General features: G+C 41.7%; 1 protein-coding gene across 1 annotated transcript in view; it reads right to left on the bottom strand.

The window, feature by feature from the left end:
- UHRF2 (ubiquitin like with PHD and ring finger domains 2) overlaps positions 1 to 27,871 on the bottom strand; it is a 133,208-nt gene that overhangs the window by 63,980 nt on the left and 41,357 nt on the right. The window contains exon 2 of the mRNA XM_069764472.1: positions 11,320 to 11,553. Coding sequence (XP_069620573.1) covers positions 11,320 to 11,553 — 234 coding nt within the window. The remainder of the gene's footprint in view (positions 1 to 11,319; positions 11,554 to 27,871) is intronic.

Genomic DNA, 27,871 nt, shown 5'->3' with positions numbered 1-27,871 from the left:
ACATACCGTAATAGGGAAAGCCTCTCGGTGACTCGATAGAGAGACCCCACACATCATGGATACCTCAAAGTCCTTTCAATGTATTAGTTGCAAAGCTATGTGCATACGGTAAGCCTGAAATGTGGACTATAAGTGAGCTGCATACTCAACTTTCCCGCTTATACTGCGCATATGGAAAAAGCTGGTCGATCAGCAGCAGGTATTAGGTTCTCACTACGTGAGCCAACCAGGAATGAATGATAGCATAGCCGCTTCTACAGGCAAGACACGGGAGCGCTGAACACGGACCATGCACATGTATCACAAACATTAGCTCCACCTAGAATGGCGGGGAGAAGCAGGCCGCTGCCGAAGACAAGATGCTCTAAGCCCAGTCTGTGCAGTTACAAATGACTGGGCATTCAATATTACATAAAACAAAATGTTACACGGTCCCCTTCACAAAAGGACTAAAATCCCAAGACCTTAAAATGGTTCAAAGAAATAAGGACACGACCGCTTGCTTCTGTAAGAAGTTCAGAACAAATGCGAGTTCGTTATCAGTAAAATCCCCATGGCAACTGAATGCTAAATGAGACCTGTATAAAGACTATGAGGCGAGTAGTGTCATTGAAACGCTGCCGCAGTCCGGAATCACTGTTCCCGGTATTTGCTGAAGATTACTTACTGTTCCCCTATTATTGACAGGCGCTCCTTATCAGAAGGGGACCAGTTTCAAGGATTTGCCGAATAAAAACTGAAAGACGTAAAATTTTAGCTCAGCATCAGCGACTGCTTTATGCCATTTCCTCTCCCTCGTGTGAAAAACCTTTGTTAGCTCGGTTCATTATTTTCACATTTACCAAACTGTAGAAAACGTCAGCATGCTACATTAGCCGCTGCTGTCTTCCATGTGTAACGCGTCTGACACTTTTGGACTCGGCAATCCTTTGTGTATTCTCATTCTCGGTTTTCAAATCTCGCTAACGGCTTTCTGCACATCAGCATGCTTCTTAGGCAACGGCTTCCGCCATCTTTAGGGAGTCTCTCGCAGCCTGGCTTGCATTCAGAAAATGAAGTCTCTTTTTCCACATTATTCTCGTGCCCTCATAGACACATTAACAGGTGTTCAGCTTAGAAATGACATTTTAATGATGATGGACTTTATAACAAACAATTATACATATAAAAAAGGGGTAACATATTAGATTGCATTTTACATCATGACCCTTAATTATAGAGTGTAACAAATAACTCTCGACAATTGGGCTACATTCACACATCCAATTTTTTCTCAGACAGCACCCATAGAGTAGAATGGATGTATTCACACATCAATTAAAATGACTCCTAACATGTCCTATTCTGATCTGATTCGCAGATCTGACTGGGCCATTTAAATCTCTGAGACAAGGTTGCAAATCGGAAGGCTTCTGCATTGCTTCCCTTCTGCATCCATTTCTCATAGATGTACTGCAGAATGATAAAAAATAAAATCCTTGGAAGGTCACGGTTTATTCATTGGCTTGAAAGCAAGCACACCTCTTCAGTGAAAAAAACCACGGAAGAGAAAGAAATGGGAGCAAACTAAAATGACACCTGGGGGGGGGAAAAGAAAGCACCAATTTTTCTCAGGTCATCACACTCGCACGTATGGTAGAATCTAACCTTTGTAACACCAGTGCCATGAAGGGCATATGGTACCTTAAAATTACAAAATGCTCTAAATGATGCAGATTATAAAGAATTAGTAATAACAATGTACCCATGATGAATGTATATTCTTTACAAATGGAGGTAAATAATGTGACATATACTAACAGAAATCAACTTTAACTTTAGATTCAGAGAGCTTTTCAGAATAAGTTGTCGTGTGTACATCCATTAGGGATTCCTGCTCTTTATACTGATCTGTGTAAATGTGAATTCAGCTCAATGGTGAGGTAAAAGACTTGTTAGAATACTCAGCCAGATCTTTGGGTCTCCCTCTGCTCCTCACTCACTCTCCCAGCTCTATTGAATATAGTAGTTGTGTAATTGATACCTCAATGTGCTGGCAGTCCACTTTATCTTGATTGAGACGAAACTGAACCGCTTTTTCAAAGTGGATGGCAAGTTCATGAGGTGTGGGGGTGTAAGTAGCGGCTCATAAAAAGAAGCTGAATTCTTTGATAAGATATATTACAAAGTTTCTTACATTCCCTTCTATTATTGATTTCTGCAAAGATTATTGAAGATTAGAAATATCTGCCAAGAACAGGAAAGCTTTTTTTTTTTTTTCTTAATTTCTCAGCAGGCCAAATTTTACAATTCTGACCAGTGTCACTTTATATACGGTAGTATGACTCTGGAAAGCTTTAACGGATCCCACTGATTCCGAAACTGCTTTCTTGTGACATATTGGACTTCATGATACTGGTAAAATTTGATCAATATGACGTGTAATATCAAAACTTCGGCAATTTTCTAAATGTTATGCCGTTAAATCAGAGTTATGTCACACAAAATAGTTAGTAACATTTTTCCATATGTCTACTTTACATCAGAACAATTTTGGAAACAATTTGTTTTTGTTAGGAAATTATAAGGGTTAAAAGGTGACCTCATTAAAAGCGCACGCAGCTAAACGCTGCGACACACATGTGGCTGCAGCCAGGAATGCGCTGACCTTGTTATGTGCCTGAGCTGTCTATCGGCAGAGAGCTTGCACTCTGCTCTTCCACCCGCGGTCCTAGTAACGCTGCAGCCGCAGCCCAACTGGTGCAGCAGGCAATGAAGAGAGGAGAGTATTTTTTTTGTTATATATATTGTTACGGAGAAGCAGGGTCAGTGGGTGCTCTTGTCCGCTGGCCCGGCTGTCTTTAGCAAGACTGCATGGACCATGGCTCATACCACTGAACGCCCGCTCTATCTCCCTGCGGGCAATACACTACACAGACAACACAGGGTTAAGGCAAAACAGGGTGGCAATACTTTATTGAACCACAGCACACAATAGCAAACAGAGCATTCCCAACATGCCTGGAATTGTATGGGTACATGGGCGCATATAAAATATCACTGCATCTCCATGAGTTTCCAGTATGACATGATGCCATGAGCTCCCAGGGTCGCTACTCCATCTGTGGATGAACGCACAGAGAAGGGGTAATGACAAGCATAGGGAGATGACCAAGAACTGTCCATAGAGTCCATACAAGGTCCAAAGCCAGTTGACACGAGAGTCACCACCTGGCTTATCTAACCATCTCCATGGAACCAGGTGTTCAGCAGGTCCCAAACCTGGCTTTCTCCAAACATATCCATGGTTCAGAGATGGTCACTGGAGCAGATCTGTGTCCTTCCAACCGGAGCTGAAAACCCCTAGGTTGTTTTCTATAGAATCATAGGTCAGTGTCCCTCATGATGGTGCCATGATGAATTGGCTGCAGTCCGTTCTCTTGTCTGTTGGGGTGGCTTGCAGAATGTCTGGCTGGTAGCTCTGTGTTACTTCAGTCTCCCAGGATGTGATCTCCCAGTCTTTTTATACCCAAGGCATGTAAGCTATTTTTAGAATTACCCACTGTCCTTTAGTTCAACATCAAGATATGGCAAACAATGGTGATGAGATTACCTAGTACTACTTGACCACTCAATCTATTTGCACAGTCTTTCCTTCTCTGCTTTAGAAGTCACCCAGCTAGTTCTGGAATTCAATGTACAATTTGCATATCAGCACACATCAATAAACAAAGATAGACACACACACACACAATGTACAAGTCACTATTACAGACTTACACTGTATGTTAAATGGTATCAGTTTGCAAGCTGTCTTCTTGAACCACCAGACAAACACTTAAATGCACAAGCCAATATACAAATGAAAAGTCAGTTCTTATTGGTTTGCAAAAAGGTAGCTGCTGTCTGGGTAATTAAGATACAATCTGGTTTCTTCACATATATCAATCAGTACTTTGTGGGGCCTATCATGCTATACATGGGGGATTACAGGTGTGGGGCCATCATACTACATATGGGGGTTACAGGTGGAACCATCATACAATATATGGAGGATTACAGGTGTGGGGCCATCACACTATATATAGCGGATTACAGTTGTGTGGCCATCGTACTATATATGGGGGATTACAGGTGTGGGGCCATCATGCTATACATGGGGGATTACATGTGTGAGGCCATTATGTTATGCGCAGAGCTGTATGAGGGATTACAGGTGGAACTATCACACTATATATGGAGGATTACATGTTGGGCCATCATACTATATATATCCCACCCCTATATGACCAAAGCCCCATAAGTGTTTTCCAGAAACAAGCAGCAGTACAGTCATGGCCAAAAGTATTGACACCCCTGCAGATAATACTCATTTTCTTCCTGAAAATGATTGCAAACACAAATTATTTGTATTATCTTCATTTAATTTGTCTTAAATGAAAAAAACAAAAGAGAATTAAGCAAAAAGCAAAACATTGATCATTTCACACAAAACTCCAAAAATGGGCCAGACAGAAGTATTGGCACCCTCAGCCTAATACTTGGTTGCACAACCTTTAGCCAAAAAAACTGCAACCAAATGCTTCCGTTCACCATCAATGAGTTTTTTACAATGCTCTGCTGGAATTTTAGACCATTCTTCTTTGGCAAACTGCACCAGGTCCCTGATATTTGAAGGGTGCCTTCTCCAAACTGCCAGTTTTAGATCTCTCCACAGGTGTTCTATGGGATTCAGGTCTGGACTCAATGCTGGCCACCTTAGAAGCCTCCAGTGCTTTCCCTCAAACCATTTTCTAGTGCTTTTTGACATGTGTTTTGGGTCATTGTCCTGCTGGAAGACCCATGACCTCTGAGGGAGACCCAGCTTTCTCACACTTGGCCCTACATTATGCTGCAAAATTTGTTGGTAGTCTTCATGCACACGGTCAAGCAGTCCAGTGCCAGAGGCAGCAAAGCAACCCCAAAACATCAGGGAACCTCCGCCATGTTTGACTGTAGGGACCGTGTTCTTTTCTTTGAATGCCTCTTTTTTTCTCCTGTAAACTCTATGTTGATGCCTTTGCCCAAAAAGCTCTGCTTTTGTCTCATCTGACCGAAGAACATTCTTCCAAAACGTTTTAGGCTTTTTCAGGTAAGTTTTGGAAAACTCCAGCCTGGATTTTTTATGTCTCGGGGTAAGAAGTGGGGTCTTCCTGGGTCTCCTACCATACAGTCCCTTTTCATTCACACGCCGACGGATAGTACGGGTTGACACTGTTGTACCCTCGGACTGCAGGGCAGCTTGAACTTGTTTGGATGCTAGTCAAGGTTCTTTATCCAACATCTGCACAATCTTGCGTTGAAATCTCTTATCAATTTTTCTTTTCTGTCCACATCTAGGGAGGTTAGTCACTGTGCCATGGGCTTTAAACTTCTTGATTACACTGCGCACGGTAGACACAGGAACATTCAGGTCTTTGGAGATGGACTTGTAGCCTTGAGATTGCTTATGCTTCCTCACAATTTGGTTTCTCAAGTCCTCAGACAGTTCTTTGGACTTCTTTCTTTTCTCCATGCTCAATGTGGTACACAGAAGGACACAGGACAGAGATTGAGTCAACTTTAATCCATGTCAACTGGCTGCAAGTGTGATTTAGTTATTGCCAACACCTGTTAGGTGCCACAGGTAAATTACAGGTGCTGTTAATTACACAAATTAGAGAAGCATCACATGATTTTTCGAACAGTGCCAATACTTTTGTCCACCCCCTTTTTTTATGTTTGGTGTGGAATTATACCCAATTTGGCTTTAGGACAATTCTTTTTGTGTTTTTTCATTTAAGACAAATTAAATGAAGATAATACCAAATAATTTGTGTTTGCAATCATTTTCAGGGTGAAAATGAGTATTATCTGACAGAATTACAGGGGTGTCAATACTTTTGGCCATGACTGTAGATGTTGCTGAGTGAAAATTGCAAACTGCCGTTGTAGTGACCAGTACGCTGTAGTGACCATGACCAGTACGTTACACGCAGCCCATGCTTCTGGAGACACGAACCTGTAAATTAGGCGGGCTGTCATAGCTACAAACATGCCAAACATGTGGATGCTAAATGTGGATTAAGCACACTGGGGCTCAGAAGAGAGCGGGCATTTGAATTTGGGAGTGCAGAATTTGATGAATTTTCCAGAGCCTTTATACTACCAGTAACGTAGAAGCCCCTATATTTCCGTTAACAGATGACGGACCCGAGTGAGAACTTTCTTTTTTTGTGGATTGAGTTGAACCTTTTATTGGGAACATTTTACATAATGTTTGGGATCACATTTATCCGGAGCTCTACGCTGACCCCTTACTTTGTGGTTGTGTGAGTGACGCGATTCAGATGAAACCTCGAGGGATCCATTCACTATAATGAGGAAGCAGTTACTTTTGACTCCGTCTGGCCTATGTTCAGCGGTGTTCTTTTCAGAGGTGCACGAAACTGGCGGACAGCGCTTTCAAGTATGACTAAAAAGATTGACATCGCCGGATCACAGGTCAGTCGGTATCCACAGTACCTCCATCTGCCTCATTATAGGGAATTTTTCTCTGAATGCTCCATCTGAATCACGTATTTCAGAGATTTATACGGAAACCTCTATGCAGGCACTCAGTGCAGAGTGCAGGTTAAATGTGCGCCGAGCCTTTGTGAGGCAAAATGAACGAATCAACAGCAGGTGAAGAATTGGATTTATGTTTTTACACCATTCTTTGTGCGGTATAAGTGATTAGGCGCCTTTATTCTTCTGGTCGGTGCAATTACAGCGATACCAGATGTATATCGAGGTTTTTATGTTTGACTGCTGTCACACATTGAAAGACACTTTTTATTGCAAAAAACAAGTTTTTGCATCATCACATTTTGAGAGCCATCATTTTTCCGTATTTCGGCTGACAGTCATGTGACTACTTATTTTTTGCATGACAAGTTGACGTTTTTATTGGTACTATTTTTGGGGACAAGACATTTTTTGATCGCTTTCTATCACAATTCCAATTTTTAGAACACAGAATGAACAAAAACCAGCAATTCAGGAATTGTTTTTTAGTTGCTTTTTTTTGTACTGCCGTTTCGCTTCTGGTAAAATTAACAAGGCAGTTTTATTCTTCGGGTCAGAACTATTACAGCGATACCATATTTATATAGTTTTGCTGCTTTTTCACAATAAAAACTATTTTATAGAAAAAATAATTGTTTTTGCATCGCTTTATTCTGAGAGCTATAAACTTTTATTTTTCCGCTGTTGGAGCTGTATGACAGCTTGTTTTTTGCGGGACAAGATGACATTTTCATCCGTACCATATTTATTTTGATTTTACTTTTTGATCGCGTTTTATTCTACTTTTTGTTTGGCGGCATGATGAAAAAGCAAAGGTTTTTGATTTTTTGCGGTGTGCACTGAAGGAGTTAACTAGTATGACAGTTTTATAAATTGGCTCATTCCGGATGCTGCGATGCCAAATGTGTGTACTTTATTTGTTTTTACATATAAATATATGCATTTATTGGTTTAATATTTTTTCTTCTTTTTTTATTTTATGATTTTTTTAAAAATAGTTTTAAAACATTTTTTTAACTTTTTTACTTAGTGCCTGTATGGGACTTCAATGTTTATTTCTCCGATCACAGGTCTCATACAATGAAATACTCATATATTGCAATGTATGACACCTGACAGATCGCTAGTTAAACTCAGCTGCTGGCTATGTTTAACAAGCCACTGCATCAGGTAGATCCGAAAGTCATCAAGTGACCTCCGGCTGTCGAGACAACGCGGGATCCCCTGTGATGTGATCAGATCTCATCACAGGGGTATGAGAGAGGTGAGTAGAGCAGGTGTTTCCCTCTGCTATCTTCTAAATCTAGAAGATAGCAAAGAGTTAACATCATCGGGACCTGATTAATCAGGTCCCGATGATGTTACATGTCAGAGCTACCGCTCTGCACAGGAATCGCAGACCTTGCAAGACCACTGACCGCTCATAAACGTCAGTGCTGCACAAAGCCCAGCAAGCGCCAATGATTATGTACTGTGGGTGGTCTTGAAACGGTTAACTTTTTTTTTACTTTAGACCCATTTTTTTCACAAACGCAACAGGAAAAAATGGGCCCTAAAATGTGTTGAAATGTGGAAGAAAACCCCTGTTTGGGAACAAAGCAGAGCTCGGAAGAGAAGGAGTACCATTTGCCATTCTAAATGCAAAATTTGCTGGAATCATTAGTGGACGTCATGTTGCGTTTGGAGAGCCTCTGGTGTGCTTAAAAAGTGGAAATCCCCCACAAGTGACCCCATTTTAGAAAATAGACCCTTCAGGGAATTTATCTAGCTATGTGGTCAGTACCTTAAACCCTCAGGTGCTTCATAGAAGTTAATAGTTTTGAGCCATGAAAATGGGAAAAAAAAAAAAAATCACTTTTTTTCCCAACAAAAATCTTTTTAGCCCCAATTTTTTTTATTTTCACAAGTTTAATATGGGAAAATGGAACCCAAAATTTTTTGTACAATTTCTCTTGAGTACACCAACACCCCATATGTGGCCGAAAAGTACTTCTGAGTCATAGTGCAAAACTCAGAAACAAGCAGCAGTGGATGTTGCTGAGTGAAAATTGCAAACTGCCACTATGGTGCCCGCACGTTGCAGTCACCAGCTCATGCTTTTGGATACATGCACCTGTAAATTAGGTGGGTCTCATCGCTACAGAAATGCCAAATATGTGGACTATAAATGTGGTTTAGGCACACTGTGGTGATCAGAAGGGAGGGGGATTTGGATTTGGGAGTGCAGAATCCTTATATATAATTTCTAAACACTCTTTCGGTGATTACTTTGTATGATACACCATTTGAAAGGTAAACTTGCCCCCTTCAGCAAGAAAATAGCCAAACAAACAACATATTCACAATGTGATCACAAAATGCAGTTTAAACATTAATTTTCATAACCCTGCAGTAAGTAAAAATGACCTGCAGGTGGAACCACACTACCCCAAAGCACACTACCACAAAGCTGCTTTAACCTCACACCTTCCAATCCAACTATGCCTTTCCACGTGAGCAGAAAGCAATTCCCAGTAAAAGTGGCATTTGCACTGTCTATTAATGAAGCACAAAGGCAAACGCTTCAAACAGCTGGCCTGTATCTACCAAAACCAGTATTCTCACACGGCCAGTTGTACGTGGCATTACAAGAGTGCGAAGCTTCAAAAATATAGATGTTTGCGTAAGCGATACTTACAATCAAAAGTATCTGACATTATCACCCCCAATGTTATGTTTAAGGAAGTTTTATAACAGCAAAATTTTATTTTGCTAAGGCATTTTTTGGCCTCTACTTATAAAACCAATTTTTTGTATTAACAATCTACATATATAAATATCTGTCTGTGTTCATCATCTCATTAAAGGGAACCTGTCACCCCCAAAATCGATGGTGAGGTAAGCTCACCGTCATCAGGGGCTTATCTACAGCATTCTGTAATGCTCTAGATAAGCCCTCGATGTAACCTTAAAGAGGAGAAAAAGAGGTTAGATTATACTCACCAGGGGCGGTCCCGCTGCGGTCCGGTCAAATGGGTGTCTCAGGTCCGCTGCGGCGCCTCCCATCTTCATTTCATGATGTCCTCTTCTGGTCTTCATGCCGCGGCTCCGACACAGGCGTACTTTGTCTGCCCTGTTGAGGGAAGAGCAAAGTACAGCAGTGCGCAGGCGACGGGGCCTCTCTGACCTTTCCGGCGCCTGCGCACCGCAGTACTTTGCTCTGCCCTCAACAGGGAGAGTCTTGAGTAAGACTGCTTAGTGCAGTCGAAACTTGTCCACTGGGTCATGTCGACCATGTAAATTTTTCTTTTGTATGCACTATATTTTCTTTTGAAAAATATAAAGAAAAGGAGAATCCAGTCATGTTGAACTGGACTCCAATTTTTCTATTATCCTTGATGTGAGGCCAGGGCGAGGCCGGTGTCTGAGCCCCAGGTGGATGAGCATAGAGCAACTGGGTGAGCTGAAATCAAGTTTCTATAAAATATTAACCTTATACTGATAGATCAGTGATCTAATAATCTGCAATGCTTTCGCATTACAGAGCATTAGATAAGCATCTGACATGCAGGGAGGAGGCATGTCAGGCTGTGCTTTCAGCATGAACTAACAGGCCACCGTCCCTGGGTGACCCTGCGGCCATCTTTGGGCTCAGGGTCACCATGGAGACCATTGACGCATAGCATTGTGCTAATGAAAGCACAGAAGGAGCTCCCTCCATCTGCGATGCCCCACGATATCACTGTCATTATTGACAGCTGCATCACAGAGGTTAAACACTCGTGATCAATGTTAGCACCAACTGTGGGCGTTGCTGCAGATGGTCAGCTCTCACATAGAGCTGACATTCGCACTCGAACGCAGCGGTGCTCAGAGTGAGCCAGCGTGATCATGGCACCACATATAAACTGCGCATGTTGGGAAGGAGTTAATGTAAAAGCAAAAATAAACAAAGTACATATATTTGGTATCGCTACATCCAGAAGACCCCATCTATAAATCTGTCTGACTAGTTAACCCCTGCATTGAGAACCGTAAAAAAAAAATTAAGAACTGAGTAAAAAAAGTGCCTTCTCATCACATCACAGAACAAAAAGTGGAATAATGAGCAAGCAAAAAGTTGAATGAAAATAAAAAATATTATCGCTAAAATCAATCTGTGAGCTCAATAATAAATATTGGTACATGATAGAATGTGACCCATAGCTAACAGATATTGCCATAAAAAGACCGATAGTAAGAGTAGTATCTTGTGGGATACACTGGTAAATGTGGTTATATGTATTGTAAGGACCACGTTAATTTGAGGGGTACTTCCATAGTGTCCATTAGTTTTTTACTTGGCACAGTAAATACATAGTGTATGCGATTATATGTGACTGCAATAAATTTTATTTTGGCAAAATTATCCGTCCCTTGCAAACGTAGTGAGCACATACACTCACTGCAGTCTGGCAAAGATTCCCTGAGACTCATCAGCCATATGAGGCACAATAAGCTACTTAGAAAGGAAATATATTTCATTCAAAAGACCGAGGCTTTGATATACAGCGCTAAACACAAAACTAGCACTTGTATCTTGATTATAATTGGTAAAGAGCCAATGTCTGTTGAGTGTAGTTAATTTATGCATTTGTAGAAATGCTTTTATGAATGAATTAAAGTGGTTGCCTATATTATTTAAAAAAAAAAAAAAAGGTAAAAATCAGAAACGTGCAACATTAGCTATTAGCTACAACTTTAAGCAAATGCAAAGTAGACAAAGCAAATACAAACCTTATAAATACCAATGCCTGGGTCAATGAGGAAGGCTCGGGCGGAAGTAGATGGCTGAGTAGCATTAGAACTGACACGTGATTTGTGCTTATTTGCAGAATTTTGATGGGCTTTGCCATCTGCATCCTTTTTCTTTGTGGAAGGAGTTGCATCGTCAGACTGAGAACGGATTAAGAGTTGTACGATGTCATTCAAGCCCACATTGTAGTCAAAAAGGGTATGGCCATCTTCAAGCTGTAAATGATAAAAGGACAACATTTTACATTCTCGCTACTCTTCATGAAAGTAAAATAGAAACAGTGACCAGTTATGCTTCCCATAGGAAAGCGTTTTACGGTTCTACTTAATATGAGTATATACGGTACTTAAATTTTTTTAATCTGGCAATAATTCAGAAAGGCTCATGATCCATTATTTTTTACCAGCACGACAAATCAGAGCTAACCAGTTGAGTACTATGTGTTATACTGTATTCTAGTAACTTTACCACTCTGTGAGTATAACAAACGACAGTAAGATTTACTACACCCATAATTACCATACTTTTATTAACTGGCAAGTTTTATTGATCTCCTGCAGTTAGGTTGGAGAGACAGGAGCCACTAACTTGGGGGATGTGGATGTAAAGGAGGTATCCAACTAGGAGGTGGTTCTAGTGTAAAATAATAGCAGAAGTATTAACCCAATTTACTACCCTAAACCCCCAAGGAAGGAAACACCATCTTAGACCACTAGGGAAGCAGACTTTGATCTTTCCACTACACTAGACCATCAAGGAAGTAGGCATGAACCCCTTCAATATCCCAGATAGCCAAAAAGCTGATAACTAGTCATCCAAAGGATACTTATAGGCCATCAATGCTCTTTTGGCAAAATGTGAAAATAGCCTCTTCAGAGCAAGAGAAGGACCCTAGTGCCACCTAATAATCTTTATTTTTATATAGTGCTAACATATTCCGCAGCGCTTTACAGTTTGCACACATTATCATCACTGTCCCCGATGGGGCTCACAATCTAGAATCCCTATCAGTATGTCTTTGGAATGTGGGAGGAAACCGGAGTGCCCGGAGGAAACCCACGCAAACACGGAGAGAACATACAAACACTTTGCAGATGTTGTCCTGGGTGGGATTAGAACCCAGGACCTCAGCGCTGCAAGGCTGCAGTGCTTTCCACTGCGCTGCCCTATTGGAGTTAGCTGTGGCAAGGCCAGTGATATTAACTTTTAGGACTACCAATAGGTGGTACTAGGGTTCTTCTCTTCATCTATGAAGAAGCTTATTGTATAAGGACTTTAAGTCCCACTATAGCGAACTTGGCACTCTTCACAAGGAGAAACCTTACCCCTTAGATCCCCTGTTAAGGGGCCTCTCACTCAGTCAAACTAGAACTCCTGCTTTGCACTAATGAGTGGCCAAAAACCCAAAACATGTGTTTGAAAGTAGAATTTCTGGTTTGGCCAAGTCACGTGGCAAGGCACGTTAAAGGGTTGATGATGACTTTTAGGATTGCGCCCTCTAATACTTGGCACTAGAGCTCTCATTTTCTTCTCTGAAAAGGCAATGTATATATCCTGGTAACTAGGAGCTCTTGGAGAATTCACACAGGATGCTTAAAGGTGTTCAGAGTTTTGGACAAGCACTGCTTGTTTATAACAGCTATAGTTTGTGAGGAATCGTCATATTAACAGTTTGATTTCTCTCCAGTGCCATCACAGGATTAGATAAATATGGTTATGGTACTTTCTTCCAGAAAGAATGCCACAAAGATTTAAGTCTGGTAGTGCAACTGTGCTCTTTTCAAGTGAAATGTGCTTTATCAACATCACAAAACCTGCCTGCAAACTGGTGTGGTACTGTATTTCTTAAGTTTAATTCTTTTCAGCATTACAGATTACCTATTTAAATGACTGGGCAGTCTATGTAATGCAATATATGACTGAACCTCCAGAACTCTTAACAGTGGCCGCTCTTTAATAATTCAGAATTCCCTAATAAATTACCGGTACATGACAATGACTTCAGTAAGCCCAGAAAGCTCTAAGAAAATGTAACTTTTGTTCATTTTTTTTTTAAGTCACATATTATTCCCCTTTTTGCTACAAGAATAAATATTATGGATTGCTAGACTAAGCTTTATGTAAAATTGCTGTAATTTTCTGTAAAAAAGACCTTAATTGGAGCAACAACAAAAAAAAGATATTATGCTGTATGTTTATAGGTCATAACTATAATAATATGCCCACAAAAATACTATTGAAGTTTTCATGTTGCTAATTTGAAAACATATTACGCAACTGTAAATGGATGTGTCTTGTATGTAATATATGTTCATATTATAGCAGCAAATCTTTATGAAAGTGAGCTCATTTGGTTCTGGTAACTTTAGGTTGACGCATTAAGCTAAAAAATGAAGTTTTAATATCAATGAATCAAGTTTGTGATTTAACACAATGTATGTGTCTACATATATCCAGATATTGGGCACAACATTGTGATATGTGTGATACACAATAGAGTTATTAAAAATAAGGCATTTACTCTACAGAAATCTTTAACAGCCATTTACGCCATTAGTTATAACAAACAATCTAATAGAGTTAAATATGATTTAGAAATTATTTCATAGTCCACTTTACTAGTATTAGCATTTTGCAGGAAGTAATATTTTATATGTCTGGACTATATCCTACTCACAAAGAGGCAACGTCTTTGTTCTTTGACAGATAAGGCCTTCCCTTTCCTCTTCCTTTAACATAATAATGCTGCAATAAGTTGACTTTTCACAGACGGAAAGTGAGATACTTAAGAACCACAGCAAAAACAAAAACATAGCAGTAGTTTTAGCCAATCTCACTTGTTGAAGGAGTTTGTCCAGTAGACCAAATAAATAAAAATAAAATTATATATCATAATATAATGGGTTGGCAGAGTTTTCTGTGTCACTAAGTAATTTGTATTATATATGAAAGAAGCTTGCTTATTTACATAGTTAAACGGAACCTGGCTGTCCCCATATAAAGTAGTCCCAGCATCTTTCAGCCCACTGTCACAGCATTTTAGTATGCTGTAGATATGTCCCCAATCTGCTCTGCAAAGCACAAAAAAGAGCTTTTATTATATCCTAAGACATGACCCAGTCCGACTGGCGTCACTGGTCTTGATCCAGCGCCTCTTCTCTTCTGATGATCGCTGTTCTCTTTCCCTGCTTCATGTGGTGTCCTGCACCAACCACACAGTGTTCCCTATCATGCTCCTGCGCAGGCATACTTTTCTCTGCCCTTCAAAATCAAAATACTGTAGTGTGCATGCGCAGGGAAAGGCCAAAGAGCGCTGATGACCCGTAGGTAAAGCCAGCGCATGCACACTACAGTACCTTAATCTGCCTCAGCAAGGCAGAGGGTAGTATGAATGCGCAGGAGCACAATGGGGGGCACAATGGGGGACACTGTGGATGACATTGGATGAGTCATCCGCATGAAGCAGGGAGGCAATCGTACAAAGAGAGGAGGTGCCGGATCAAAACCAGAAACACCCATCTGACCAGACTGCACCATCTGTGAGTATAATAAAAGCTCTCGTGTGCCTTGCAGAGTGAATTAGGGATATATACAGTTTTCCAGAATGTTGTAACAGAGGGCTGAAAGATGCTGACCGTAATTTATATGGGGTAAACCTGGTGACAGGTTCCCTTAGGGCAGTTACCTACCCTAGTGAGGTAGTCATCCAAGCCCCTTCACATGCTGCAATGATAACAAGTAGACAGAAGAAATACTTTCCTGTGACGAGCATACACAAGCTGCAGAGTTACTGGAACCTCACTGACAACTGAAGAGTGAGACACTTGATAACACAAGTACAATAACAAGTTTTATGGAAGAAGTTTTTCAAGATCTTCACTCCACTTTTCTCGTGAAAAAAAGTCTAAATTTTTAGCACACTATTTTTGTACAAAAATTTGAGACTCCTCTACCCCTCTCGCCACCTTTTAGGAATAGTGAGAAAAGTGGGTTGTGTTTAGATGAGTTGAGAGTGGACAACCAGCAATTGATGCATTTACTATATTTGGAATTTTGCATACATTATGGCACAAATCTAGACATGCCATGTGAGCAGAGCTGAAAAAGAATCCATCACAGAAAAAAAAGAGCAATCACACTTACAAACACCAGGTCACTGTTCCAATAAATTACAGAATGAAAAATTATAAATAAATGCACACGGATAAGGCATGTCACACAGACACGTAGAGTGCACCATGCCGGCTTATTCTCCATTAGTGCCACCCATACTATTAGATCAGGTGGGTTGGCTGGCTCTTTACAAGTGCAGGAACACCGTCAAAGTGGTCTGCACTGGGATGATGAGGGATAAAGCCAGTAAGAATACTTTATTTTGCCATTTCAACCCAACCCTGCCTTATCAAAATTCTTTTGAGGAAAATGGGACAATCCCTTTAATACAATACACACAAACTTGTTCACTGTATATTTCTGATTGAGGGTTAAAAAATTCCAAAAACTCAAATACACATACAGCAAGCAACATAATGGATAAACCTTCAATAATCTGCTCTAATATGGTAACATGGGCGAAGGACGGCCACAGGATGAGAGGTACAGCAGAAATCAGCAGACACACACAAAGATTAGATAACATCAATATTTACTAACCAGTTTATAAAAAGAAAAAAAGCAAAGGACAAGTACGGTAGGCAAACAGTGTATAAGTAACAAATACAATGACAGCAGTAAGGCTGTGTGCCCACGTTGCATTTTTTATGCGTTTCTTGCCGCAGCGGAATTGCTTAAAAAACGCATTTCCATGCAATCCTGTGAGATTCGGAATCGCATAACGGTAAAATCCACAGCATGTTCATTATTTCTGCCGAACAGCGGCGATTCCGCAGCCATAGCATTGCATTGAAATGCTCACTTTACGCATGTGGCTATGCCCACCATGCGTAAAGTGAGCGCTTCATGTGCGGATGGTACCCAGGTCTGCAGGAGAGGAGACTCTCCTACAGGCCCTGGGTACAATATTCCCGTAAAAAAATAAGAATTTAAATAAAAAATAGGGATATACTTACCTCCTGATGGCCCCCGAAGTCCTCCCGACTCTCAGCGGTGCACGCGGCGGCTTCCGTTCCCAGGGATGCTTTGTGCAAATCACCTGGGATGATGTCGCGGTCACGCCACCGTGACGTCACAAAGCATCCCTGGGAACGGAAAGTACCGGGAGCGCCGCTGAGGAGATCGGGGGCCATCGGAAGGTGAGAATAACCATATTATTATTATTTGTTATTACTATTATTTTTAACATTCTTTTACTATTGATGCTGCACAGGCACACTTGTCAAGCTCTATGCTTGTGGGTCCAACCTGTCAATCACTTTTCCAAGCGATGCTTCAAATCACTTGTAAAGCGCAACCATTCTGCAAGCTAAAAACGCTTACAAAACGCTTGTGTTTCGCGGGAAAACGCATGCGAATACGTTTTACCCACAGCAGGGAGTTGCGGAAATGCTGCAAACATTTCCGCAGCATTTCTGCAGTGTGGGCACATAGCCTTGTGGAGACCAGACTGAACCAAAGGATCCATTTTGTCTCCCAGATGAAATCTGCTTCTGCACAGCAAACTTGACATTTCCTTTTATAGAAGTAATCACGCGCGCATTTCTCCTTGATATTGTAGCCTTTCACCCACATACCAGATATTGTAACTTTTCACTAGTATAGATTTGCTTTGTAAGTGATTATGAAATATGAGCGCTTGTGCGCATGTCTGTAAATGCCTAACTTCTTACTATATAAAGAAGGGACAGCACCCAGTGAGGCAGGCGTGCTCCGGGGCTACCCCTGTTTATGAACACACAACCTTTGTGCTGCGTGTCATTTACTTGGATTCCTCAATCCAGGAAGCCAGGGACGGAAGAGGACTCAACATTTCTTGGCGCCCGAAACAGGGACCCGAGGCGAGAGTGTCTACTCGAGATTCACCTACGGATACGGACAACGGAGATCTGGGATAATGGACGGCAAATGAATTGAAAAACCTGGCCAGGTAAGAGACATTATTAGTTCTCTTTTATCTGCCCTGTATTATCCGAAAGATCTCTACGAGCCGTGTCACGCTGGGTTAGTCTAGTAGTGAGTAGATACCTATAAAACTCGGGTTACCATATTGTATAGATTTATGAGTCCTGTCCCTGGCAGTGTGTGAACAAGTGTGAAGGTTGTGGCATGTTATGAAAGAAGGATAAAAGTACGTAGAACAATAAGCCGAAATTGTTAGGACAAGTCTTATTAGTGAAGTCAGCCTAACTGGGTCATGTGGTTGCGTCCTTTCGGGGAGACCTCCGCCCATGCTTGACTCTCTTTGAGAAACTTGTTCCTTCATTTTTGGATAAGAGTTTGATAGAATGAGCCCAGGACACGAGTCCATGAGCCTGGGACAAGTATGATAACAGAGACGGTGAGTTTGGTGATCTGTTTGGTGTTGCTGATCCTGTTTGCGTGCATTGTAGGAATCAAGTTTATTCTGCACATTAGAAAGAACGGAGCAAATCAGCCCTTCAATATCTTAGCTCCCTAGGAAAGAAGACAACGAGACATCACTCTAGTGAGGTGATTGTCCAAACGTCACCTAGGATAAGTGTAGCTATTATTGAAAAGAAAAATGGGAAATAAACAGACAAAATCCGTCTTAGGACAAGTAGAAGCAAAAGATATCATACAGGAAAGATGTGGAAAGACAGTCAGAAGGCAGATCAGAAGGGTAAGAGAAAAATTGGGAATTTCAGAAGCACTTATGTTTAGCACTGAATGGGAAAGACTGAGTAAAGAACGAGGTGGAATTATCAAAGACAATGGGTGGGAAGAAATCATACACTGTATGATAAAGGTCTCAAAAACAGCTAAAGAGGAGAATTGGAAGTATGATCCAGACACTTCCAAATGGAGTATGGGTACGGGAAAATGTTGTGCCACGACTCATTCAGTTCCTCCTCCTTACCTAGATCCGAATGTTCAACCATTTGTACCTTCTGAAGGAGGACAAACCAAACCAAATTTATATCCTGGGTTAAATGGGGTGGAAGGATGGGTGTGCAAAAATTGTGGCCAGCAGAATCCAGACTGGAGAACTGAATGTTCTGCCTGTGGGGCCCCCAGAGGTCATCAATTGTTAGCTCCTGTTAGGATAGTACCGAAACCCTTCAGAGAAACTGGTGTAGATGGAGCAATGGCAACTAGATATCACCAAACCTGACAATACTTCCCTTGGTCCCCCGCTGAAGGAATGTCTCTTCTACATAATGCACCAGATCCTACCCAGTACCCAGTTAGATTCGCACAGTATATACAGCAAATTATGCAGACTCATGCAGGAGTCTGGGCAGATGGAGAGGAATTATGTAGAATGAAAATGACTCCTGGTCTCTTCCAGGAACTGCTAACACATCTACAGGGACACAGGCCACAGGTGGGACAGGAGCTACAAGAGGGACAAGCGGGACAAGGTGCCTTACAAACGATAGAATCAGGAACACAATTTGTAGACCATTTAATAGTTTTCATGAGGCAGAAACAGAGGCAGAGAGGAACAACGGGAGTGGTGGCTCAGAGACCTGGACAATCGGTAGATGAATATTATCTAGGGGTAGAGAATAATTTTAGAGATGAAGGAATAGATCTAACCGCTCCAGGAATGATGAGGTTAATTACAAAAACCTTTATAGATGGATTGTCTCCAAAAGTAAAGGAAAAACTTAAGGCTGCAACTCCTGATTGGAGAACCTTGGAAGACCCACACTTGGCCAGGCAAAAAGCCGTAGGGATAGAGTTGGATTTAAGAGAAAATCATAAGCCTGTCAGAATAGCGCAAGCAAACACAACAGGTGGAAGGGCAAGACATAATTTTCCCTGTCATTACTGCAAGAAACCAGGACATTTCCAGAGAGAATGTAGAAAGAAGCAGGCAGACATAAAATCAGGAAAATTTGTACCAAAGAATAAGCCCTGAGACATCCAACAGACATCCATAGTGGATGGTCCCATACCAGATTCAGATTGACTCAATGTGTTACAAACTTCCCTACCAGCTAGAAGACCTATAATACAGGTGAATGTAGGGGGGAGAGAGATTCCATTCTTGATAGATACAGGTGCAACTTCCTCAATTTTGAATCAAGATTTTCTTCCAAACCCGGAAGATATTTCACAACAAACAACTTTTGCTGAGGGTTATGATGGGGTAATTCAAACACTACCATACACTGTGCCCCTAGAGGTCTCCTTAGGACCTAAATGTTTTGCATCCAGATTTTTGTATGCCAGAGGTGCCCCAACATGTTTGTTGGGAACTGATGTCTTGAAGAAATTAGAAGCTAACATCAATTTTAGGGAAGATGGCACAGTCATGCTGACTATCCCTGATGATGCGGAAACATTAGAACAATATGTCAGAATTCAGGCTTTTGAGGATTATACTGAAGAAAAAGAGTACACCACAGATCTAGACCTCTCAACAGTCCCAGAAACACTGTGGGCACAGGGTGACACTGATGTGGGATTATTGCATATCTCTCCTGTAAAACTATCTGTGCAACCAGGAACTGTTCTCCCACAGCTCAGACAATACCCTGTGAGTGCCCAGCAGGAACTAGCGATTACAAAACAGATAGAGGGATATAGAGAGAAAGGGGTTTTGGTAGAGATACAATCACCTGCTAACACTCCTCTGTATCCAGTCAAGAAGAGAACTCTTGATAAGGGTTCTATGCCCAAATATCGTATGGTACATGATCTAAGAGAAATAAACAAAGTTCTAGATCCAATCACCCCAGTTGTACCCAATCCTCATACGTTACTATCACAGATACCAGCCAGTTCTCAAGTGTTTACTGTAATAGATCTTTCAAATGCATTTTTCTCGGTTCCTTTACACCAAGACAGTTGGCATTTGTTTGCATTTACATTTAAGGGCAAACAGTTGGCGTGGACACGCCTTCCACAGGGAATGATACACTCCCCTACTCTTTATTCAAATGCCCTACAAACAGTCCTTCAGAGGTTTGAACCCGAACCACAGGTAGTAATTTTGCAGTATGTGGATGACCTACTACTTTGCTGCCCAGATCTAGAAACTGCAGAAAGGTCCACTGTGAGTTTACTATGTTTCCTAGAAAAAGAAGGGTGTAAAGTGAATAGACAAAAGCTACAAGTTTGTCAGACCAAAGTGGTCTTTCTAGGTCATTGCATTTCTCAAGGTAAAAAGCATCTTACACCTCAAAGAACTGAAGCAATAAGACAGATGAATGAGCCTAGAAATCATAAACAGCTACGAGCATTTTTAGGAATAGTGTCTCATTGTAGACAATGGATTATACATGCCAGTCAACTAATGCAACCACTGTATGACTGTGTAAAAAGTGAACCTTATTTGTTGACAAAAGAAGGTCAGATTTCGTTCCAACAATTAAAAGATGCCCTTGTTTCAGCTCCAGCGTTAGGGCTACCAGACTACACCAAACCATTTCAGCTTATGGCTGCAGAAGTTGATTCCCATGCTACAGGAGTTCTTACCCAGAAGCATGCAGGGAAACAAAGACCAATTGCATATCTTTCAGCAAGGTTAGATCCCGTAGCTAGAGCAGCGCCAACCTGTGTACGTGTAGTTGTTGCTGTCTCACTATTGTTGGACAAAGCATCAGAAATTGTCCTAGAGCATCCACTCAGTTCAAACTACACATGATGTTTATGGGATATTAAACCAGGTCCAACCAAAACACATCTCCATGGCCAGACATTTGCGGCTTCAGTGTTCTTTGCTGCTACCCTCCACTATCACATTTGCAAGGCTTCAGACTCTCAATTTAGCTACACTGCTACCTCTCGAGTCTGAAGGGGGGAATAAGGATACTGATACACACACAAATTTTTTCCCTACAGACACACATGATTGTACAGAGCTCATTTTATAAGAAACGGTAGGCTTACCCAATGTATCCGAAACACCACTTCAAAATCCAGATTTAGAGCTGTTTATAGATGGTAGTAGGTTTGCAGATGACACAGGTAACTTCCATACAGGGTATGCAGTTGTGTCAGAATCTGAAACTCTCAAAGCAGAACCGCTTCCACCGAAACAATCTGCACAAGAAGCAGAACTTACAGCATTGATTGAAGCTCTAAAAATAGCTGAGAATCAGACAGCTAATATATACACTGATTCTAGGTATGCACATGGTATTGTGTTTGATTTTGGAGTAATCTGGAGAGCTAGAGGTTACATGACAGCGTCAGGACAACCTGTAAAACATGCTTCTCTGATCAAACAGATCTTAGAGGCTGCACAAGAAACAAAAGAAGTAGCAGTAATCAAGGTAGCTGCACATGTGAGACTCGACACTAGGGAATCTAGGGGAAATGATAGGGCTGATAAAGCAGCCAAAGCAGCAGCAGTCAAACCCTTACAACAGGTCCATACTGTAAACCTCACAGAAAATACTGAAGATAGACTGAGACAAGCACAGGAAGATGCAGGAGAAGAGGAGAGGGACAGGTGGAAAAAGGAAGGGGCAGAAGAAGAGGGAATTTGGAAGAAAAATGGACTAATATGTCTACCTAGAGCCTGGTACCCGATAGTAGTTGGTGGATTACATCACCCTACGCATGTGTCTGCAAATGCAATGACACTACTGGCAAAGCAAGTCTGGTTGGCTCCAGGTTTTGGCAACTACGCAAGAGACTATTGTGCTGCATGCGCTATATGCCTGACACATAATCCCGGACAGACAGCAAAGACCCCTATGAAGCAACACGTCCGACCTCTCTACCCGTTTCAACGGTTGCAGATAGACTTTATCCAGCTGCCAAAGAGTAATGGGTATGAGTATGTGTTGGTGTGTGTGGACATGTTCTCGGGGTGGCCAGAGGCCTATCCAGTTCGGAAGGCTTCAGCTAAAAACACTGCTGTAAAGCTAGTTACCGAACTGGTGCCCCGTTATGGTCTCCCTGAAGTGATCGAGTCAGATAGGGGTACTCATTTCACTGGAGAAATATTTCAAAATGTACTAAAAATGTTGGGTGTTGAAAGTCAGTTACACACTCCGTATCATCCTCAAAGTTCTGGTAAGGTAGAACGCATGAATGGAACTTTAAAATTAAAAATACAGAAAGCCATGGCTGAAACAGGAAAGCCTTGGACAGAATGCCTTCCACTGGCCCTTTACTCAATACGCAATACCCCAAGGGGTAAGACTAAACTGTCTCCATATGAAATTTTGTTTGGCAGGACTGCCAATTTAGGATGTTATTTTCCACAGCAACTTGTGTTAAATATTGAATCACTGACTTCCTATGTGCAAAATCTTCAGAAACAATTAACTAAGGTGCATGCACAAGTTTTTGCTTCCCTTCCAGATCCTGACAACACTGAAGGAAGTCACAAGTTGGAACCAGGTGATCAAGTCTATATAAAAAGACACACCAGAAAGGCTCTTGAACCAAGATTTGACGGACCCTTCCAAGTCCTGTTGACAACACCTACATCAGTCAAGCTTGAAGGAAAGGCATCATGGATACATGCAAGCCATTGCAAAAAAGCAGTATAAAACTCATGATATTGATGTTAATAATGTTAACCACAACGAAGGCATGGGAAAGACTAAATTCTTTAGCCCCTTTGAACAATAGATTCGTACAACATCATAGAAAATTAGTGCACGACTTGTTAAACAATACACAAACCCTGACAGATTGTTGGATCTGTACCCATTCGCCGGTATCAGCCACAAGTATACCTTTTCTAGCAGTTCCCGTATCAGCAGAAGAAATATTCGCTTGGCCTAATTGTTCAGACAACCTGGCCAACAACCAAACTGGTAATACTAGGCTATGGAATACTACAATCGCCATACCAATTGTGGGATGGGTAGAATTTCCTTGGTGGCAGGGTAATCTCTCAGGGAGTAGTACACATCTACAATATTTGGCCTATAAGGGTGGAGCCTGGGTCCCTAGGAATAAGACTGGATTAACTAATTTAGGACAGGTCCCCACAGAAAATCTACAGCTCAGTTTCAGTACAACCGCCCCTCCCTCTGATGCTTTCAAACCTGTAGTATTGGAAAGATACATACATAATAGAAAATGGGAACATTCTGAGTTGTTCCCCCAAGGTGATGATAACAGTTGTACAAGTAAGCCGGGGAACCTGGTTTGTAATGAATCTGATGAGTATGTCAACGGAATGCATGTATGTGGTAATCCCGCAGCCGGGTACTGTAGCCCCTTGGGACAAAAACCCTCTTGGTGTATGCTTCAAAATGTATCTAGTTTTGTGGATTTGGCTCACAGATTGGTATTGCAGCACTCAGCTCTATGGGATCTGCCTGAGGGTACATTTTGGATATGCGGAGAAGGAGCATATAAATGGCTTCCCGTAGGTATAAAGGGTACTTGTACATTAGGACGCCTAACCCCAGCTACTTTCATAATTTCAAATAAACAAGTGAATATGCAAGCCGTACCCAAGCACACACTATATAAAAGAGCTGCAGATAACTCACCACGTCCCTCGGGGAGGCCACATATAGTACAAATGGGAATTCCCAACAAAATTGCTAGTACCATTTTTATTTATCCTATGTTAACACAGATGTGGGATAAATTAGTTAGAGCCACGGATTATCTAGATGATCAGATCTGGGATATATTAGATATACTAAACACTAGTGTAGCTGTACAGAATCAGCTTATAATAGTCGTCAACCAACATACCCTGGTATTGGATTACCTAACTGCCTCACAAGGGGGTATGTGTCAAATCATTGGACCCACCTGCTGTCATTATATAGACCCGAATAGTACTAGGAGTATGACATTCAAATTAAAGGACGTACAACGACTCAGAGATCAGTATGACAAAGACAATGACCAGAATAAGGATAGCTGGTGGTCAGATACCTTTTCTTTTCTTAACCCAGCCAACTGGTTCAGAGGGATCGGTGGGTGGGTTGCCGGGATTATGCAGAGCATAATACATATAGTTATGATTATTGTAATCATATATGTGTTATTCAAGATTGTACTCAAGGGTATCTCAGTATGCACAAATAAATTTTGTGTAATAGATGCAAGAGTATAAAGTTTATTATTGCCGTACTAATTTTCTTTTATATTTTAGTATACTGCCGCATAAAGAAGAAAATGCACAAGCTTCATGCAAAAATTTATGACAAATAATAAAAGAATATGTCAAAGGGGGGAATTGTGGAGACCAGACTGAACCAAAGGATCCATTTTGTCTCCCAGATGAAATCTGCTTCTGCACAGCAAACTTGACATTTCCTTTTATAGAAGTAATCACGCGCGCATTTCTCCTTGATATTGTAGCCTTTCACCCACATACCAGATATTGTAACTTTTCACTAGTATAGATTTGCTTTGTAAGTGATTATGAAATATGAGCGCTTGTGCGCATGTCTGTAAATGCCTAACTTCTTACTATATAAAGAAGGGGCAGCGCCCAGTGAGGCAGGCGTGCTCCGGGGCTACCCCTGTTTATGAACACACAACCTTTGTGCTGCGTGTCATTTACTTGGATTCCTCAATCCAGGAAGCCAGGGACGGAAGAGGACTCAACAGCCTAATTCTAAATAAAACCGATTAGGGGTTTACACAAGTACAGTTAACAGAATGAGCAGTTATATATGTTAAATACATGTGATTAACCCTTTCTATGCATAAATCCATAAAACTACAGTGTTGTGCCAGTACTTACTACTCCCATATTCGGAGCAGTTTTTGAAGTGTCTCTTACTGAAAAGGCCTTTTCTCCTAACTAACCAGACCTCTATAGTTATTTATACATGCGCATACATATTCACATGTAAGTTGGTACCAGTACATCCCAAAACTAAAATAGAAGGGTCCTTGCTAGGCCGAGTCCTGAATAATCAGAAACGCTAACTTGGAAGCTTTTAGAGCATGCTTATCTCACCAACGCAGGGCTTCTCTAAGGCTACGTTCACATTAGCATTTTGCGGTGCTGCGTCGGCGACGCAACGCACAATGCATGCAAAACAAAGCTTTTTGTGACGCATTCGTTCATTTTTTCATGATTTTTGGTGCAGAAAAAACTGCATCATGCGTTTTCTGTTGCGCCAAAAAACCGCATGCGTCACAAAACGCAAGACAACACATGTCCATGCGCCCCCCCCCCCCACCCCCCCATGTTAACCCCTTAATCCCATATGACGTACTATCCCGTCCAGGTGACCTGGGACTTAATTCCCATGGACGGGATAGTACGTCATATGCGATCGGCCGCGCTCACGGGGGGAGCGCGGCCGATCGCGGCCGGGTGTCAGCTGCCTATCGCAGCTGACATCCGGCACTATGTGCCAGGAGCGGTCACGGACCGCTCCCGGCACATTAACCCCCGGCACACCGCGATCAAAGATGATCGCGGTGTGCCGGCGGTGCAGGGAAGCATCGCGCAGGGAGGGGGCTCCCTGCGGGCTTCCCTGAGACGATCGGTACACGGTGATGTGCTCACTGTGTACCGAGCGTCTTCTCCCTGCAGTCCCCGGATCCAAAATGGCCGCCGGGCTGCATCCGGGTCCTGCAGGGAGCACTTCCGGGTCAGGATCAGGCTGCAGCTGCAGCTCTAATCCTGCCCGGCTGTATGTCAGATCACCGATCTGATAGAGTGCTGTGCACACTGTCAGATCGGTGATCTGTGATGTCCCCCCCTGGGACAAAGTGAAAAAGTAAAAAAAAAAAATTTCCACACTTGTAAAAAAAAAAATAAAAAAAAAATTCCTAAATAAAGCAGAAAAAAAAAAATATTATTCCCATAAATACATTTCTTTACATAAAAAAAAACAAAAAAACAATAAAAGTACACATATTTAGTATCGCCGCGTCCGTAACGACCCGACCTATAAAACTGGCCCACTAGTTAACCCCTTCAGTGAACACCGTAAGAAAAAAAAAAAAAAAACGAGCCAAAAAACAACGCTTTATTATCATAACGCTGAACAAAGAGTGGAATAACACGCGATCAAAAAGACGGATATAAATAACCATGTTACCTCTGAAAACGTCATCTTGTCCCGCAAAAAACGAGCCGCCATATAGCATCATAACCAAAAAAATAAAAAAGTTATAGTCCTCTGAATAAAGCGATGCCAAAATAATTATTTTTTCTATAAAATAGCTTTTATCGTATAAAAGCGCCAAAACATAAAAAAAATGATATAAATGAGGTGTCGCTGTAATCGTACTGACCCGAAGAATAAAACTGCTTCATCAATTTTACCAAACGCGGAACGGTATAAACGCCTCCCCCAAAAGAAATTCATGAATAGCTGGTTTTTGGTCATTCTGCCTCACAAAAAAATCGGAATAAAAAGCGATCAAAAACTGTCACGTGTCCGAAAATGTAACCGATAAAAACGTCAACTCGTCCCGCAAAAAACAAGACCTCACATGACTCTGTGGACCAAAATATGGAAAAATTATAGGTCTCAAAATGTGGAGACGCAAAAACTTTTTTGCTATAAAAAGCGTCTTTTAGTGTGTGACGGCTGCCAATCATAAAAATCCGCTAAAAAACTCGCTATAAAAGTAAATCAAACCCCCCTTCATCACCCCCTTAGTTAGGCTAGGTTCACATTGCGTTAATGGGTTAACGCTAACGGACAGCGTTGCACGGCGAAAATGTCACAATTAACGCCGTGCAACGGGTCCGTTAGCACAACCATTGACAGCAATGTGATTTTCAGGTGTAGCGCATCGCTAGAGCGTGCCATTTTCGGCTCGCGCTAGCAAGGTGCCATTCTTTTGTGGCGCGCCTCAGACGCTGCTTGCAGCGTCCGCGGCGCGCCCGAGGTCCGATCCCCGATCTTCCAGAGCGGGGACGTTAACGCGACCACTAAACACGACACCTAAAAAGACATTGTGTTAGCGCAATCCGCTAGTGCTAAACGGATTTCCCTAACGCAATGTGAACCTAGCCTTAGGGAAAAATAATAAAATTAAAAAAAAGGTATTTATTTCCATTTTCCGGTTAGGGTTAGGGTTAGGGCTAGGGTTGGGGCTAGGGTTAGGGTTTGGATTACATTTACGGTTGGGATTAGGGTTGGGATTAGAATTAGGGGTGTGTCTGGGTTAGGTGTGTGGTTAGGGTTACAGTTGAGATTAGGGTTAGTGGTGCGTTTGGATTAGGGTTTCATTTATAATTGGGGGGTTTCCACTGTTTAGACACATCAGGGGCTCTCCAAACGCGACATGGCGTCCGATCTCAATTCCAGCCAATTCTGCATTGAAAAAGTAAAACAGTGCTCCTTCACTTCCGAGCTCTCCCGTGCGCCCAAACAGGGGTTTACCCCAACATATGGGGTATCAGCGTACTCGAGACAAATTGGACAACAACTTTTTGGGTCCAAGTTCTCTTGTTATCCTTGGGAAAATAAAAATTTGGGGGGCTAAAAATCATTTTTGTGGGAAAAAAAAGGATTTTTATTTTCACGGCTCTGCGTTGTA

Source organism: Ranitomeya imitator, chromosome 1 (genome assembly GCF_032444005.1).
Source record: "Ranitomeya imitator isolate aRanImi1 chromosome 1, aRanImi1.pri, whole genome shotgun sequence".
NCBI lineage: Eukaryota > Metazoa > Chordata > Amphibia > Anura > Dendrobatidae > Ranitomeya > Ranitomeya imitator.
The sequence above is the reverse complement of the archived record's forward strand: the minus strand, read 5'-3'. Positions and strand labels throughout refer to the sequence as shown.